Source organism: Microtus pennsylvanicus, chromosome 5 (genome assembly GCF_037038515.1).
Source record: "Microtus pennsylvanicus isolate mMicPen1 chromosome 5, mMicPen1.hap1, whole genome shotgun sequence".
Lineage (NCBI taxonomy): Eukaryota > Metazoa > Chordata > Mammalia > Rodentia > Cricetidae > Microtus > Microtus pennsylvanicus.
The window spans coordinates 112,390,694-112,409,407 of NC_134583.1; the positions used below are offsets into that span (position 1 = coordinate 112,390,694).

Here is an 18,714-nt window from a genome sequence, read left to right on the forward strand (position 1 = left end):
CATGTATTATATGCTCATGTGCAGGTTCCCATGAAGCTGAGCCTGCAGCAGGCACAAGAGGACTAGTGAATGCTGGAGCCTGGGATTTCAGGAAGGGTGTAGCCAGTACCTGTTTTAATTGCCGAGTCGTGTTTTCTCCTGTGTGGCTTCCTGCCTCTGCATCCTATCTTGTTCAAGCAACTGAACACTTCTGATGGATTAACACCCCTAACAGCATAGGCACATTCTCAAACTGTCAAACGCTAGCAGCCCGAATGAGGGAACTGAGCAGTATACCTACCGCTCCATCTTTCCCCATCTATTCTTATGGACAAGAAACATAGCTTACTTTGAACCTTGGCTTTTCTTTCCTTCCTAGATGCCGTGTTTGCCTTCCAGTTGCGCAATCCTGTCCACAATGGCCACGCTCTGCTGATGCAGGACACCCGCCGCAGGCTCCTAGAGAGGGGCTACAAGCACCCAGTCCTCCTGCTGCACCCTCTGGGGGGCTGGACCAAGGATGACGATGTGCCTCTGAACTGGAGGATGAAACAACACGCAGCTGTACTGGAGGAAGGCGTCCTGGACCCAAAATCAACTATTGTTGCCATTTTCCCGTCTCCTATGTTGTATGCTGGCCCCACAGAGGTGAGCAATTCCCTGAGCTGGTAAAGGACTAAGAACACAGCCTAAAAACTGTATTTACAAAATTAAATAAATTGGGGGGGGGGTCCACTTTTAATGGGCAGATTCTACAGTCTCAAGTTACTCTTTCCCCCATCCCAGCTTAACGTTTTCAGTTTTGTATTTGGAAGGATGCTGGAAGTGTCAAGTCCTACATAAACACATTGCTCGGAGAATATGGGGCTTAGCACTTGATTGAGGAAGTGAGAGAGCACAGCTCACCTGGAATCATAGGGCAAGAAATATCTGCACGTTACCTTTCTGTTGCTGTGACCAAACACCATAGCCAAGGCAGCTTGGGTTTCTGTGGGCTTACAGCTCCAGAGTGATGAGTCTGTCATCGCAGGGAAGCACGGCAGCAAGCAGCAGGCTCGGGGGCAGCAGAAGGAACCTGAGAGCTTACATCCTTCACCACAAGCACGAGGTGAAGCAGAAAGCACATGGGGGAAATGGGTGGAGCTTTCCAAACTCAAAGCCCATCCCTAGTTACACACTTCATCCAGCAAGGCTGGGTTACCTAAACCTCCCCCAAACAGTGGCACCAACCTGGGACCAAGGATTCAAATGCCTGACTCTGAGGGGGACCTTTCTCATTCAAATCACCACACCAAGCTAACGAGTTATTGTTTCTAAGTACTCTGGATGATTCGCCATGCCCCAGGAATTTGTCAGAAGGGAGAAGTATCTTTAAAAGGCAGCACCACAGTGAACTATCACAGGGAACCTGCCAGAAGATTCTTGGTCCCTCACTAACAGCTGTGCAGGGGATTTGGAGTTTATAGGATTCTGAAGGGATCTTAATTAACCCTCCCAAATGTTCTAAACTGAGTTTAATGAATGAATTCTCCTCAGTTGTATCAGAGTTCCACACCTTTCTATAGCCCCCCCCTACAGATCTCCCCCCATCCTTTATAATTTTGTCAGAACTTTAAAGATGGCAAGTGTATGCTAAACTGGAATCAACACATATATGAAAGGTAATTAGTTCATTACTGGCAGATGACAGTTTAGAATCTCTAACAGCCCTTAGATTTTGGTTTGTCTGAAGACTGGAGCATGTAATTCACGGTCCTTTCTAACAGTAAGTATTCCTGGGCTGCTTGCTTTATTGAGAGATTAAAAGTTCATGACTTCAAAGCTCCTGTCCCACCCAATACCACCCAGCCTGAGTGCTCAGGGCTTGGGACATCATTGCTACTTTTAACGGACCTGCCTTTCTGAATCACTTTGAAAGCAAAATTAAGGAATTGCCATAAAGGGGACCATGAACTTGGATCATGCCATGTCCCCATGTGCTATTTTCCAGGTCCAGTGGCATTGCAGATGTCGGATGATTGCAGGGGCCAATTTCTACATTGTGGGCAGGGATCCTGCAGGAATGCCCCACCCTGAGACGAAGAAAGACCTATATGAACCTACCCATGGGGGCAAGGTCTTAAGTATGGCCCCCGGCCTCACCTCTGTGGAAATCATTCCATTCCGAGTGGCTGCCTACAATAAAACTAAAAAGGCCATGGACTTTTATGATCCAGCAAGGTAGGTTTCTAGAGAAAACTGTAATTGATATGACAATTGGCATGATGAAGCAAAACTTGAACCCTCTGGAAGTCTCCAGGCTACACGCTCCCAGTTGGAACAACATTCCCTCACAGCTCAGACCCTCTCTTGCACATGTTCTGTCCCAACATCGTAGCAGAGTGCTCTACACGTAGTTCTTGGCCTATAAGCAATTCTTTGTTCTATGGATGTAGCTTACTAATAGAAGACTTGCCCTGCCATGTGCGCAGCCCTGGGTTTGAGCTCCAGCACACCCACAAACAGTTCTTGAGCTGGGCATAGTTGCACGTGCACAAGGGAGGCGGGGTCAGGGTGTTCATACTCCATACTAAATTCACACAAACTAATCTCTGGCATGAAGATAGAAAAAAGCAGGTGTGCAGGAAATACCAAACAGACATTCTGCCTTTATTCCTCTTCTGTCCTGTGAGATTCTCAAGACTGAGGGAACTGCCCATTTTAAAACATGCCGCTGTTTACAGAGAAAACCTGGAAGCTAATTCCAGGGATCTTTAGGTCAGCTGTTTCTTACCTCCACTGACTTCTCTGTTGCTGTATTGTGACAGGCATGACGAGTTTGACTTCATCTCAGGAACTCGGATGAGGAAGCTCGCCCGGGAAGGAGAAGACCCCCCAGATGGTTTCATGGCCCCCAAAGCATGGAAAGTGTTGACAGATTATTACAGGTCTCTGGAGAAGATCAACTAAGTGTCCCTGGTTCTGGTCTCTCTGAAATGCTCTTTTACTAACGATTTTTTTCTATTTTTGTGATTAAATGCTTTGTATCCAATTGCTCCTTGACGACTAATTTTAAAATTAGTATTTTGTAATGAGGTAAAAAGTTGTGCCTATAATTTAAAACCAATTTCATTATGTATATGAAATTCACACTGGAAACTAAATCTTAGGAACAAACAATATTATTATATGTTCCAGAATGAAAGCAGTTGTAGTCTTCTTCATCCCAGCAGGTATGTGTCAGATTTCTTAAAAGATGTGACCATGTGTCTAGCTGACTTGCCCAAACAAAAGCATACTTTCCAGCTTAATTTTGCCAAGCTGGAACTCTAATGTTACTTACCAGAGGTAATAAACCATACAAACACCCTCTTTTGTACAACTGACCAAAAAAAAAAAATCTGTCATCCTGACATTTTTTACCTTGTGACTACACAGTCTCGCTGCCCAATGAATTGAAGATGCAACTGGAAGAAATATATGTGTGAAGATGTGAATTAAATCTTGAGAAATATGCAAGTTCCTTCTGTTGTGAAAATAACATAGCCTAGCAGGAAGAGAGGTTCTAATGGCTTCCTATGAACAGTAACTCCAGCATGCTGGCACTTTTCAATGGTGTGGTATGCTTTGATGAGAAGAACTCCCCCCAGGGACTAATTCTCCATCAGGGAATATTGTAGTTATCGTCAAGAGACACCTATTTGATTGAAGCTATAACCAAAACTAACCCACAGATTAATGAGAAGCTGAAACTGTTGGCTTCTGCAGAGAAGATAAAATCCAAACCTTATCCATGTGCAGAAATGATACATACATAAGCTCTGAGAGCTGCTGAGTGCCTTAAACACAAAATGGCCATTAACAAATAGTGCTGACACTCAAGAGTGCCCAGACCACTACACTCCTCAGCTAGGTCCCTGTCTACAATAGACAACACAGGAGCTGGTTCAGACTCCTTGAAGCTACTTAACAAAGCTCTCCTTGAGAATGCTAAAGAGAGACCTTCTTGGAGACGGAAAGGTTCAGGGTATCCCAAACTCTTAATGGTACAAGTTTCTAGACTGCGCCTGTTGTGAAACATCTTCCGATGGTTTTATTTTCTAAGAGGTAATTCTTGTATTTTATGCATGATTTATTGTTGCCAAGGAAAACGTAAGAGAAAAACATTTTACATAAAGGTTTCTCTGGAAGAGACCACAAACTGAAAAAGGAAAACTGTGATTTTTTTTTCATACTGCCGTTTTTTGTGGGTTTTTTTGTTTGTTTGTTTGTTTGTTTTGGATTTTCGAGACAGGGTTTCTCTGTGGCTTTGGAGCCTGTCCTGGAACTAGCTCTGTAGACCAGGCTGGTCTCGAACTGCCGTTTTTTAAAAAACGCTAATAAAAGCTCTTTTGAGAGTGGGCTACATGCCGTGACCACAGCAAGGTGAATGTTCAGCTGCATGGTGCCTGTGCGCACGCCCGTCAGCTGCTCACTGCTGCCGCCACAACTATGGGTTCACTGAAAACATGCCATTGTAGTGCCTTAGCAAATGAATAAAGTTTGTGATTTTAAAGACACAGAAAACTGCCTTTCTACTCTAGTACTACAGTTAGTGTAACTGCTGCAGTGTCCAACGGATGCCTGTTCTTCCTTCAATAAATCTCTCAAAGACCACCCAAGTTCTCTTGTCTTGTAATGCAGGCAGGCTACAATGGCTGCTGAGGGTCATGACACCGAGAGCAACAACAATTCTTTGGGCTTTATTGAGAGGTGGTTCTAACTTGAACTTCAGGTGTAAGTGACTCATAACCTTAGCTGGGCACTCACTTTTCAGAGGGGACTGGGTTGCTTATGACCCTCTTCCCAGAATTGCACTGTAAGACAAACTAAGGTGAGGAAGTCAAAGCCCTTGTTCTCATAGGAATGGACCTTATTTTCAGAGCCTCCCCGGCTTCACCATCAGGCTTAAAAATAATCATGTACACATTTCCCTCTCAGCAGTCCAGTAACTGCACTAACCTTAGCAGCTGGTATTGTGTGCCTAAGGCAGTACATTTCCACCTGTAACCTCAGTGGCCTGTAGGCACACAGCTGTTGCTTCCTCCTGCGTGCTTGATTTATTTCTAATAACGTCATGCATTTTTTTCTGCTGATCCTCACCACAAATATTAGTAGTGTAATAGCCAACTCAAAGCTATCGTTTGGTAGCTCAGTTGGTAGACCGCTTGCCTAGCATTCATGAAGGCCTGGGTTCGATTCTCAGCACTTGAGACACAGTGTGACACATACTTGTAATCCCGGCATTTGAGGAAGAAAGATCAGGTCAATGATTCCTTGGCTACACAATGAATTTGAGATTAGTCTAGGCTTCAGGGAATCCAGCTTTAAAAAAAAAATCAAAATAAACAAATGGTACCATTTATAGGTCCTCTTTGTTTTCTCAGATCTTACTTGGTGGCTCCTATTATTAGTTAGCAGGGCCAAGTAGGCCAAGATATATATGTGTACATCAACAGGTACCAAGAAGTCACAGAAGTCTTCAGGAAGTGTGAACAAATCCTAAAAAGACATACATAAATCATTTTGATACACCTTGCGTCAATATTTATCAGGCTCTAGTATTTCTTTCCAACCCAAGAAACAAATCTTGGTTGTAGCTGAGTTTTCTTTTCTTTACTCTTTGTTCTTTGGGAGACCACCATCCAGATCCCAAACAAATACATGGAGACATTCTATCTTATGAATGCCTGTCCTTATTTTGGCTTGTTTTAGACAGATTTTCCTAACTTATATTATCCCGTCTACTTTTTGCCTCTGGGCTTTTATCTTTTTCTAGTTTATATACTTTCTTAACTTCTTACTCCATGGCTGGCTGTGTGGCTGGAGGCCGGCCTTGGTGTACTCCTCTTATTTTCCTTTTCTACTCCTCCCTCTTCTCTTTTTCTTGGCCTGCCATCCCTGCCTACTTCTTTCTCCTGCCTTGCTACTGACTGTTCAGCTCTTTATTAGACCAATCAGGTTTTAGACAGGCAAAGTCACACAGCTTTACAGGGTCAAATGCAACACAGAAGAATGAGACACATCTTTGCATCACTAAAACAAATGTTCCACGGCGTAAAAGAATGCCACACATTTTTAACTAATATTCCACAACACTTGGTTCCTCAAGAACAGCAAGTCTGCAGTTTTGTTCCCTCCTTTCCCACTTTCCTATTAGGCATCTGAGTCTAGCAAGCATTTATATTCTGCGTAACTGTCCTAAGCAGGAAATCAGTAAATCAGACAAGTTGGTTGTTCTTACGCCTAAAGGTTTAAGGGAACTGAGCAGCTTCTGAATGACTCAAATCTCCACTGCCTATTAATAGGCCAGGTGAGAGAACTACTCCAGGGATACAGAGAGAGCGCCCACCAATCTCTCCCAACCCTGGCATCCATGTAGTTCCTTGGTGAAGACTGTTACTGGGCCACAGTTACCAAAGGAAGATGACATTCAAGTAATTCACGATATGTATTTCAAAATACTAAGTTTGGCTTATACTGTAATTTTACTTAAACTATCAGAAATAAAAGGATAGCCTGCTAGAATTTGAACATTTTAGCCAGATTCTAGGGGGGGAAAACTTTTATCATAATGCTAGCAAATCAGAACGGATTTAAAAAACAAAAACCAACTCTTCATTTGGAAAACAGTAAGCTGTCCAGAGGTAAATTTGGCCTCACCTTGGCAGTATCAGCAAGTATGCAGGAAGTGGACTAGTGTGGATACAGTGTACTGAGCTTTATGTGCTTGCCCGAAAGGAAGACTCATGCAAGAATGAGCATAATTCAGGCCAGACTCAGACAACAGTGTACCTGCTAGGATGACCTAAATCAGAAACCCAATCCCCTCCTTTGGTCGAGAGAGAGTGTCAGGAGAGGGGGCTATCCATCTCGTGTGTTCTACCTTGAAGAATTAAAAACAAGTAGGAACCACAGACATCTGAAGGTGTAATCCAAACTCCTTCCAGCTCAAAACAACCATAATCAAAAGACTATGTATGGGAGGGTGAGTAAGGGCTTGGCTAAAACCAATCAACTCCTTCAGTTAAGCTTCAGCACAGGTCTATCAGTACAACCAGGACTGATGCTGACAGAGAGAACGGCTTGTACTGAAGCCGGGCGGTGGTGGCGCACGCTTTAATCCCAGCATGCCTTTAATCCCAGGCAGAGGCAGGCGGATCTCTGTGAGTTCGAGGTCAGCCTGATCTACAAGAGCTAGTTCCAGGACAGGCTCCAAAACCACAGAGAAACCCTGTCTCGAAAAACCAAAAAAAAACAAAAAAAAAAACCTCTACTGTACTTCATTTTCCACATCTTATACCCACCAGCTAGTCTAAAAACTTTAACAATTAAGCTATTTTACCTAGGCAGAGTTGGGCGTGGTAAAACAGCACTCCAAGTCAAAGAACTCAACAGGATCCCATGCAGCAGTCCTTGCAAGCCCGCCCCCAGGAATTCCCTCATTCTCTGCATGCCCACTTGCTGTACTGTAGCATCTCAGAGTCGGTTGGCTATGTGCCCTTCTTGTTTGCCTGGCACTCTCCCCCTAATACTCTAGAGAGAACACCATTCTCCTTTTGTACGTATTAATGACTATACTTGATGCCAAGTCATTTCAATAACCCAAGGAGCTCTCAGAGCAATGGGCTATTTGAAGATTTCATGCAATCCACTGGAGGATAAAAAAGGCCTTGAGCAATCTTCCCTAAAAATAAAACTCATTGAGAGCGCAATATTTAGAAGCTTGGTTCTTCAGCTTCCCTTTGATCCCATGGGTTCTCCCACACCCCCCTTCAATTAAATTATTTTCTAGATTATCTACAGTTGGTTGCTGCCAACAGAATCCTGATTAGGTAGTCTTTATATGTCTGACTATGGCTTAGACATGCCTGTGAATAGGCATTAACGTGATACAATACCCCATTCATTCTCACTCGCTCTGATAAATTCTGAAATCGTTGCATTTTTAGAGCATGGTACACTATTTCTTGGTTACAAATTTGCATGTAAGTTATCAATTTGTTTTGGTGTTTGGTTTAAAACTGAGCCATCATGTGGAGTATACGGCACTAGGGAAACTGAGACAGGAGGTGTTCAATTTTCAGGATAACCTAGACCTTGTCTCAAAACAAAACACCTGAGCGGTCAGGGTTTACAAACCTGTGTTCTTGGTACATCCCACACAAAGCACCAACATTCAATGCAACTTCGTTCAAAGCAGGTATTTTTTATTTGCATGTGTGCCATGTGGATGCAGGTGCTTGCAGAAGTAAGGAGAGGGCCTTGGATTCTCTGAAGCGGCAGTTAACAGGCAATTGTGAAGGAAGGAACTGGGTGCTGGGTATCAAACTTGGATCCTCGGGAAGAGCAGCAGGCACACTCATAACTGCAGAGCCATCTTTTCAGTCTCCTCAAAAAGGTTAAGAACTAAATATTAGACACTCACAAAAAACACTCTGCCATCAGGATTTTAGTAATGATATTCTTACTGGCCATTAGTATGAACAGTGCAACACCAGGTTTACTAAGATATCTCAAATTCACACTGAAATTATTTCCTTTTGATCTGATTTCATTTGCATACAGTGACTCTTCTCCACATTAGCTACATTTTAGTCAGTTCAGTTAGGAGATCATTTCATATGGTTCAAGTTCTTTTGCATATGATTGCAAAAGTATGCTGACTTATGTAAAAACATTTTTTAAAAGATTCATCTTTATTAAAGTGTGTTGTGGGGGCAGGGGGTAGATAAGTAGGTAGGTATGTACATGTGAGTGTAGGTGCCTAGAGAGGTCAGAGGCATTGGACAACCATGAAAATGGGATTACAGGCTACTTTGAGTAGCTCAATATGGGTGCTGGGACCAAAATGCAGGTGCTTTGCAAGAACAAACAGCGCATGCTCATAACTACTATATCATTTCTCCAGGCCTTTGGACAGGATTTTTCCAGTATGCAGAGAATTCTATAGCTTTCAGGTACCAAGATAATGTTAGAATTTTATTCATGTAGGCTTGTCTCCTCAGGTTTTTAAAAATCTTTTAATATTCCGACTTTTAAGAGAAGCTAAAAAACTTCCAACTATACATTACCCAATTTATTTCATCCAGAAAAAAGCTATAAAAAACTGTCCACAAATAACCCAATTATAGTAGGAAACAAATCCTACCAATGAGATGCTATCATTTTTACACAAGGAACTGAGCCTCAAGACACTGTCATCTTGTATCAAACCCCCAAATTACAGATGCTAAATAATACTAGTTTATTATGGTCCATGCAGAATGTTTAATTATGCCAACCCAGCTCTTAATGAGTTCTAGACCTACCTGCAGGTGGCGAGTGGGATTCGACAGGAAAAAGAGTCAAAGCTGACACTACACTGACTCCAATGCTGAGATTATAATCTTAATTTTAAAAGGTACTGAAACAGTAGCAGACACAAAAACCTACTGTAAGTCATCCAGTGGCGAGATTTCAGAGAAACATCACACAGGCAAGCCTTTTCATTTTAGCCCCTTGAGTGCAGGTCTAGAGATGTCAGAAATGGCTTAGAGACTGAGAAACAGTTGGGCCAACAAAATATCCATGTTAGTGTATAAAGAATACCATGGGTACCCTGATAGCTAACACTGGAGCAGTAACTATGTAGGTCCTCAGAGGAGTGATGCTCTGCCATCACAAATCCCTCAAGTAGGTGCCACGGGTGCCTCGGATAAGAAACAAACAAAGCAGTCAATGGGTGTACAGTCCATTAGTGGGAAGTCTGGCTCTACATCCAGGATGTAGAGGGTTTTGTTTGCTTTGTTTTGTTTTCGCTGTGTAGCCCTGGCTGTCCTGGAACTTGCTCTGTAGACCAGGCTGGTCTTGAAAGCACAGAGATCCACCTGCCTCTGCCTCCCAAGTACTGGGATTAAAGGAGTGTGTCACCATGTTCGGTTTCAAAGCAAATGCTTTAAAACTTAATATACAGCTACATTTGTGAAATGTCTGTCTAAAGCAGAATGGAAATCACAAATAGTAAAAGTTACTTAAATCATATGAAAATAGTTTCACTTACTAGGCCCTCTGAATGTGGGTGACTGTTGTGTGGCTTGATTTTTTTATGGGGCCCCTAGCAGTGGAACCAAAATTTATCCCTTGCGCATGAACTGGCTTTTTGGAGCCCATTCCCTATGGTAGGATACCAATGCTTAGCCTTGATACGGGGGGAGGGCCTTGGTCTGCCTCAACTTGATGTGCCAGGCTTTGCAGACTCCCACGGAGGCTTTACCCTCTTTGAGGATTGGATGGGAGGGTGAGCGAGAAGTGGGATGGAGAACTGGGGTAGGTATGTAAAACAGATAAAAAAATTTTAAAAATAGATAAATTTAAAAAAAAATAGTTTCACTTACTTTATGGCTCAATGTCCCTACATGAGTCATAGCTGCTGGGATTATTGTATTTTTCTTCATCAGTGATTAGAACCATAACAAATTCAGTACTATAATTGGATAATCTAAATTTAATAGAAGATGAAAAGACATGAAGAAGCATACACAACACTCATGTTTGAACATGCCACTACATTAAAATTAAATTACTAAAACTATATTAAAACAGAATAATTCAATATTAAAATGTCTCCTATAAAAGCCTGAAATCTCAACTGCAAGATAAAACTGTCCAAACAAATTTTATAAACAACAAAAAAGCCACAATTTCAAGTAAGTGAAAAATATCAAGGACTAAGTGGAAAAAAGAATCAAAAGGAAGGACCTTTTATTGTAAATTATAAAAAACCACACGCTTCTTGGTGTCTTGCATTAGCATTCGTCTCACAGCATCTTCACAATCTTGCATGGCTTGCTTTTTGTTAGCATAAGCATTCTCCTTAAATCTACAACCACCAAAACACAAATGGAGAAGAAAGTGTTCAGGAGGGTTTGTGAAACACATTACCAGAGAAATTCATCCAATACACCCACGAAGATTTAGTTTCCAAAGAAATAAAACAAGTAATAAAAACAAAAGCATTTTTGCCATAATTTAATATTTCTGATGATTCAGAGGCACCAAAGATTGTGCTGTGGCATGATCTTCTGTTCTGTTGTATGCTGAGGTGCCTGCAACAGAATTCTGGTTACTGACGTCTGAAAACAGAAGAGTTTTATATGTGGTTCACATAACATCAAGTGACTACAGACACAACATAGGAATTCTGATGTACATATTTGTACAATTTATACTACGCAGAGAAAATTTTTAAATTTAAGTTATAAAATGAGTAGTTTTTAGCACATTTAGTAATGACTATTTATATAAACTATCATTTTGTTTGGGTGACCAAATGAAATTTGAACATAATTAAAAAACATACAACTTTTAAACAACATTTAAGGAACATAGTCACAGAACTGTCACACTGAAAGCCATGTGCGCATATTAAAGAGCACTGAGGTTTCTCAAACGTACTGTTCTGAAAGGTTTTCAATCCATTTTAATGTAAATCAGCGTGAAACTTACAAAAGACTACCTGGTGTAGTTACAGCAGAATGAGGTGAAATCCATGCTGACCGGTCTGCCTACCAATCAACAAGTCATTGCTGATCACTGACAAAACCATGTTTGTTAGTTGATTCTCCTGACAACCATTATAATTGAGACACATGTACATATTCAGATGTGGTTGATTCAACCAACTGCAGAGGACATATCCAACTTAAAAGTGGCCAAAACAAGTGACAACGAGGCATGGCTGAATCACTGTACCTGTCAGGATACAGATCCTGCCTTAAATCCAAGTTTTGCTACACACTATCTGGTGCACTTTTGGACTCCGTAGTTGGGTTTAAAAAAAAAAAAGCTTCTGTATTCAAATCTATCTACAGAATATCAAAGAAAAATGTAGATATATACATTTTGATATCCACTCATACATACACACTCACATTCATACTCACACGTCTAGAAACCAGCACCTAACCACTTTCCACTTCTCACTAATAACTCAACAAGTCATTTATTACTTTAAGACCAGCTTAGATTCTATAAGGCTATAACAGCATATGGCTAAAAAGGTCAAACAAGCACCCACACTCAGGCTGGACTGAACTTCCTCCTCATGATTTCTGACAAGCAGTAATACCATTTACATGACAGACCATAATAACTTAGGATCTGAGTATAAAACCACAAGAGGATCTCCCTCACTGCTGTAAGGATGAGAGCGCATCCCACACGAGATCACTGAACCATACAAATGATCTTTACTTCTAATCTAAACAAACATGAGTCAAAACATTCTGAAATGCTGCATCCTTTGATTTCTTCATCTTTTCAATTGCCCGATGCAGGTCCTGCTGTTGCACAGGCCGGATTTCATCTTCATCATGACTGAAATGTAAATAAAACCATTAAATTGCCAAATCATTTCAGAGTACACTTACCTAAAATATATTACCAAGATTAAAAAGATGCAAGGAGCCGGGCGGTGGTGGCGCACGCCTTTAATCCCAGCACTCGGGAGGCAGAGGCAGGCGGATCTCTGGGAGTTCGAGGCCAGCCTGGTCTACAAGAGCTAGTGTAGGTCAGCCTGGTCTATAAGAGCTAGTTCCAGGACAGGCTCCAAAACCACAGAGAAACCCTGTCTCGAAAAACAAAACAAAACAAAACAAAAAAAAGATGCAAGGAGCTAAAAATCTATTTTTTTTTGATTATATAAGAATATATATATATATAGTTTCTTTCCCATTCAAGATTCCCCAAAGAGAATTACAACACATTAGAGCCATTCTTCTAGAAATTATCTATATACAAGAGTAAATGTGTATGTGAAAGTCACAAAACATCGTTTAACATTTTTATTTTATGTGTATGAGTGTTTGCCTGCATGTACATGTTCTTCATGTATGTGTCTGGTACCCTTGAAGGTTAGAAGAGGGCACCAGATTCCCTGGAACTGGAGTTCAGTTAGTGAGCCACCATGTCAGTGCGAGGAAGTCCTTTCCAAGAGCGCAGCCAGTACTCTTACCCCCTGGGTCATCTCTCTAATGTCCTTAAAAGACACTTTTATTTAAAAAAAAAAAAAAAAAAAAAAAAAACACTGAGTAGCAAAGCAAAATTGCTGTGTAAAATCCATCACTTCATACCAAGAATGTAAGAGCAGCATATTTTCATTAAAAAATGGCAGCTTTTCAAACAGAAGCGTAATTCCAGCCAGAAATCAAGTTACTCTTGTGAACAGAGAACCAAAACAGCATTCCTAGGCATATGTTCACATACATGCAGCCTTCTACAAGACAGAACAACTCAACACTCTTAGTAAAGAAAAAGCAATCCAACTCCCCTTTACTTTAATCCTGGCAAACAGAACAAACAAAAAACCTGGTCTATTCTGCTACTTGAAGGAAAATGTTTCAGGGAAAACAGGATGATTCGAGTCTAATGACCAGATTTCACACTGACATTTTCAGGGCTTTCCAGCGTTTTGCCTTTCATTACTAATGTCATTAACTTAAGCAAAGTTTACTTTTCCTTTTAATTTTTTTTCTGTCAGAAGAAAGACCTTTGGAAGGTTTTTTTTTTTTTTTTTTTGATGATGTTAGAACTTTCCCAACTTGCTGAAACAGCTGGAATTACAGGGCAGCACATGGATGAAATGCATCTTCTACCTGGGCAGGAGAGAGCAGTATGGTGGGTGAAAGCAGGGACTTGAGACAGAAGCAAGCATGAGCTTTTAGAGAAGCTTACTGTGGCACCACACTAATTAGATGCAGAACAGCACAGGCAAGTCAGGGTCACTTGGTAGGAAAACTTCAGAGAGAGAAAGCGCCACGCCTTTCACATGGCCTCAAAGGTAACTGCTTTACTGAGAAATTCTTTATCAGAGAGTCAACATTTTGAAAAGACACACAGTGTAGTACTGCTTCAGGGGAGGCCTTTGGGGACCCTTTCTCAAAGGAGCTGACTGAGGGCTACATTAGTTTGCTGAAGTAAGGGTGATAAAAATGATTTCTCAAACTCACCACACTCTAAATAGGTTTCAAGTAAAATCTGCTGACATGAGAAATGGTATGTTAGTAACTGCATTATTGTTAAGATGAAGCCCAGTCCACAGCACCCCACACTCTTTATGTGTGAAGTTCCTAGACGCTAACACTCATTTCTATACATAACTGAATTTTACAACACAGAAACCATCTATAGAGTCTAGAGAACCCTGTTTTCCTAACAAAGAGGGCAAGCCTGGGTTTCTGTGATTCCTTCTACGGTTTATAAAATAAGCATTATCAGCATTTTTGTCCCTTAATTCTAGAACATCATCCCCACGCTATTTCTCCATTTACAGAACTCCTCTTTAGAAAAATGGCAATAGTGGTTGGGAAACGGCTCAAGAGGTGATGAATGGCCTGCCATGAAAGCACGAGGACCTCAGTTTGATCTCAGATTAAAAAAGGCAGCGGGTGCCTGTAATCCCAGAACTGGGGAGGTGGTGACAGAAGGACCCCCAAGTTTTCTGACCAGCCAGTCTAGCAGATTAGAGACCTCTGGGTTCAGTAAGACCCCAGCCATCTCAAAAACTAAAGTGGAGAGCAATTGTAACACACCTAACACCAACCTGCACACACACACACACGTGAACATGTGCACATATACATACACAAACACATACCAAGCAATGGCAATAAAGAAAGGAGGGAATGAGTTGCTAATTCCAGTATCTTTTTCTATCAGTAGGCTGGAATAAAGCAAAACAACAATCACCTAATCAAAAAGGTTTCACAAATACAAGAAATCAAGTCTAAATAGTTACCTTTCTTCTGATGCAGAGTTGACATATTCCCTGACACAGAGGAGCGCAGCATCTCGACACATTTCTTTTAGGTCACTTCCTGAAAATCCATCAGTTTCCTGGGCAACTTCTAGAAGATCTACATGCCTATCCACCTTAAATAAACATGAGACACGCTTATAATATATAAAATTAAGCAAAATACTTCCAAATATCCGAAAATTAATGTTATGTAACAGCCAAAAGAAACAGAAAAGTATTACCAGTTCCATTAAAAACTTAGAAATTAAAATTTCTCATTTTCAAAAAGAAATTTATTTTCATATTTGTCATTACCACTGAAACATGCATAAGTGTCTTAACTGGAAGTGTCTTTACACTTAAAATTCCTTTAAAGTGTAATGCTTTAATATTCTGCTACCTCAACACTAATTTAATTTAGTACTTGGTTTTGTCCTTCCATCTAAGCTTTCACCAAAGCCAATTAACAGGTTTGGGGGAATTTAAAACATATTAATGTGCAGACAAAGAAGAGAAAATGAACAAGGAAATTATTTGTGCTTATCAACTGTGATGTGAGGTCTCATTTCCATAAGCGCCTTATGGGTATCATTTTCACTTAATCCTGCAAGTAAGCTGAGGAATTTTCATATTCTGTTAATAGTATGGAGGCTGGGCAAGGGTAGACAGGTTATAGAAGCAGGGTCTGAACAGACAGAAGATGTCCAACCCTATTTTCTCCCCATATACACATCTGTCATCATGATTTTCTTCACTCCTGTGAAATGCCACCTTTATTAGTTCCTCGATTTCTAATTGTGGAAGGTTTTGTTTTAAGAACAGTAATTCTAAGCAAGGGCAAAAGACAAAGGAAGCTGGGTGCAGGGGCACATCCTGTTACTCTATCACCTCAGCAAGCAGGAGGGAATTGAAGGCTAGCCTAGGCTACCTATGAGGTACCGGGCCAGCCAGCAGCCAAGGCTACAAAAAGTGAGCTCCTGGCTCAAACAAACAAATTTCAAAAGGAGACATTAGGATACTACTCATTTCATTGAAAAAGCTTGGGTGTGTTCTTCCCCCCTTTTTAAAATAGAATAATCTGGGCTGGAGAGATGGCTCAGTGGTTAAGAGCATTGCCTGCTCTTCCAAAGGTCCTGAGTTCAATTCCCGGCAACCACATATTGGCTCACAACCATCTGTAATGAGGTCTGGTGCCCTCTTCTGGCCTGCAGGTATACACACAGGCAGAATATTGTATACATAATAAATAAATAAAAAAAAAATAAAAAAATAAAATAAAATAGAATAATCTGGTAAGTACTAGCTTAAACTGTTCTATGAAGGTCTGAAAGAATTCTGTGGTGAATCTATCTGGCCCTGGGTGTTTTACGTTAGTAGATTTAAATTTTTTAATATTTATTTAATTTTACATGTATGAATTGTGGAGGCACACAAATGAGAGCTTGTTCCACTTTGACTAAAGGTAAGAGAGTTTAAGCTTATTTTTACCCTTTCAAAGTTGTTGACAATAGGTGTGTCTACACACCCTGACTTAACCTGTGTGGTTACTTTAAGATGACCCATATTCACTGAGTTGCCCTCCTGGTCCTATTCTATGTCTCTTATTTCTTTCATATCTCTGTTCCTCCTACCTAACATTTCTAATCCACCTACCCTGGAACATGTGACAGAAGTCACCCCAACGTGTGGCTTATGACAATGAATATTTTAACTGTATGTGCACTGTGTGTCTGCCTGGTGACCATGGAGTCTGGTAAGAAGAGGGCATCGGATCCCTGGGAACTGTAGTTAGGATGACTGTGAGCCATCAAGTGAAACCTGGGTCAAGAGCAACAAAAACTGTAAACCACTGAACCATCTCTCAGCCCTTACTCAGGAGGAGACTTTTAATTACTGCTTCACATGCATTGCTTGTTATAGAGCTGTTTAAATCAATTAATGCATTTTGATTTAAATTTAGTAAATTATTTAAAAATAATTTTAAATTAAATTTAAATTTCAGCTGTTTCTATTAGATTTTCTAGTTTGCTAAATATTTTTAAAACTATGCCATCATGATTTCCTCAATTTCATCAGTATCTGTTATAATGTCTCCCATATCATCTTTAATTTTATTATTTCAGGTCTTTTCTTCCTGTTAATGTGATTAAGGGTTTGTTCAAAGAACAAACTATTTGCTAATCTTTTGTTTGTTTGTTTTTATTGTTAATCTCTGTTCCAATTTTAGTTATTTACTTCTCTTGGTCTACTGCTATCGGTATTTTTTTTTCTTGTTGTTTTTCCAATGCCCTAAAAGGCATCATCAGGTTATATGCGATCTAATTTTTAAAAAAAGAGAGAAAAACAAACAAACAAACAACAACCAAAAAAAAACCCCCAAAAACAAAACCTCAAAAGACATTAACAGAAGGAAAATTCCTCAACAAGACTTAGGAAACTGGGAAAAGTTTACAACTCATATAGACAAAAGACAAATCTAACACATAGCCCTCCAATCTGTTTGAAAAAACTCCATTTTAAAAAATGGGCAAATTACATACTTTAAAGAAAAGAAAATCAAATTCTTAAAAATGTACATCAGTACACTTTATTTATGTCTCACTGAATAACCCTGGCTAGTCTTGAAAGCACAATCCTCCTCCTTCAGCATCCTGAATGCTAAGACTTTAAGTGTACACACCATACCCAGTGTCTTTTCTAATCTAGATTCAATCTAAAAACACAGCAGTAAACCGGGCAGTGACGGTGCACACCTTTAATCCCAGTTCTTGGTAGGTAGAAGCAGGAGGATCTCAATGAGTTTGAGAACAGAAATAAAAATACAGAAATAAAGTAAAAACAAGAAACAAAATGGAAAACCTCTTTAAAACATAATCTCAAATAAGGATAAAATGGTGTGAAAATATGTAAACACACTGCTCTACTACTTCAAATGTACCGTAATTACCAAGTTACATTAACAGAGCAGAATTTATCAGTAATTCAGGTACCTTTCACATTTCTTTCTAAAATGACTTTATAAACAAAATCATCATATTTTAGAATGAGAATAAATCATAATTCTCTACTTACATTTTCATTTTTCAGGATGAGTCTCAAGATTGCTTCTCTTTGTTTCAGAGCCTAAAACCAAGAAATTTTCCAATTAGCATTCAAAGAATTTACTGGTCAACTAATCTTTGGTTTTCCCATGTAAATTATTAGATAATAACTGATAGGCAATGATAAGCTGACAGAGGTTAAAGCAAGGTATCCTATGACACTCTACAGGATCCATCTGTAGTTAGTCCAATGAATTCTGTTTCTTATTCATATCTGGGAAATAATATGCCCTCTGTATTTATTGAGTAAAAAAAGGAATATCCTTTATTAAATTTATAAAAGTTCATTACAAAACACCTTTTAGTCAATTCTTAATTAAGGCTTTTCCCTGTTTCATACAAAGTAACTGTCTCACAGCATTTCATCCACATGTCCTTTTCATTAGGAATTGGAGGACAAGAAAATACTGTCTTGGTTTCTCCATTCCAATAAAAACTTCTGTGCTCATTAATATTAGTGAATTTTTAAGTAAATGTTAATGATTTCTTTCAGTGACACAGCATATTTTTACATCGGAGACCAGAAACTACACTTGTTTTATAGAATGGCATAAAGCTGGCTGTGGGGGAGCATGCCTCTAACACAAGTACTCGGAAGGTGGGGGTAGGCAGGTCAGGACTTCATCCTCGACTACAGTGGGAAGCCAAGGTCAGCCCGGGCTACTTAAGATCCTATCTAAACAACAACACATGAAATAAGTAATACTGTAAATGAATAACAGTAAATGAGGAAAGGAATACTTAACATTTAAATTTGTCATAGCTGAGTTCATCCCTACTTAACATTAAGAAAAAATTTTGAACTAATTATAAAGTCACTTGGCAAACAAAATGAAACTG

At 40.0% G+C, this 18,714-nt stretch overlaps 2 protein-coding genes across 5 annotated transcripts in view; one reads left to right on the forward strand and one right to left on the reverse strand.

Annotated features, from left to right (window-relative positions):
• Nucleotides 1-3,010, forward strand: part of Papss2 (3'-phosphoadenosine 5'-phosphosulfate synthase 2) — a 67,705-nt gene extending 64,695 nt beyond the window's left edge. The window contains exons 10-12 of the mRNA XM_075973846.1: nt 359-627; nt 1,970-2,199; nt 2,787-3,010. Of these exons, the coding sequence (XP_075829961.1) occupies nt 359-627; nt 1,970-2,199; nt 2,787-2,928 (641 nt within the window). The 3' untranslated portion in view covers nt 2,929-3,010. The remainder of the gene's footprint in view (nt 1-358; nt 628-1,969; nt 2,200-2,786) is intronic.
• A 7,713-nt stretch (nt 3,011-10,723) lies between these two features.
• The window catches only part of Atad1 (ATPase family AAA domain containing 1), a 41,535-nt gene continuing 33,544 nt past the window's right edge, over nt 10,724-18,714 (reverse strand). For all 4 annotated transcript variants that reach the window (XM_075973848.1, XM_075973850.1, XM_075973849.1 and 1 more), the window contains 3 exons: nt 17,846-17,896; nt 14,774-14,907; nt 10,724-12,354 (listed from right to left, as the gene is read on the reverse strand). In XM_075973848.1, the coding sequence (XP_075829963.1) occupies nt 12,234-12,354; nt 14,774-14,907; nt 17,846-17,896 (306 nt within the window). In that variant the 3' untranslated portion in view covers nt 10,724-12,233. The remainder of the gene's footprint in view (nt 12,355-14,773; nt 14,908-17,845; nt 17,897-18,714) is intronic.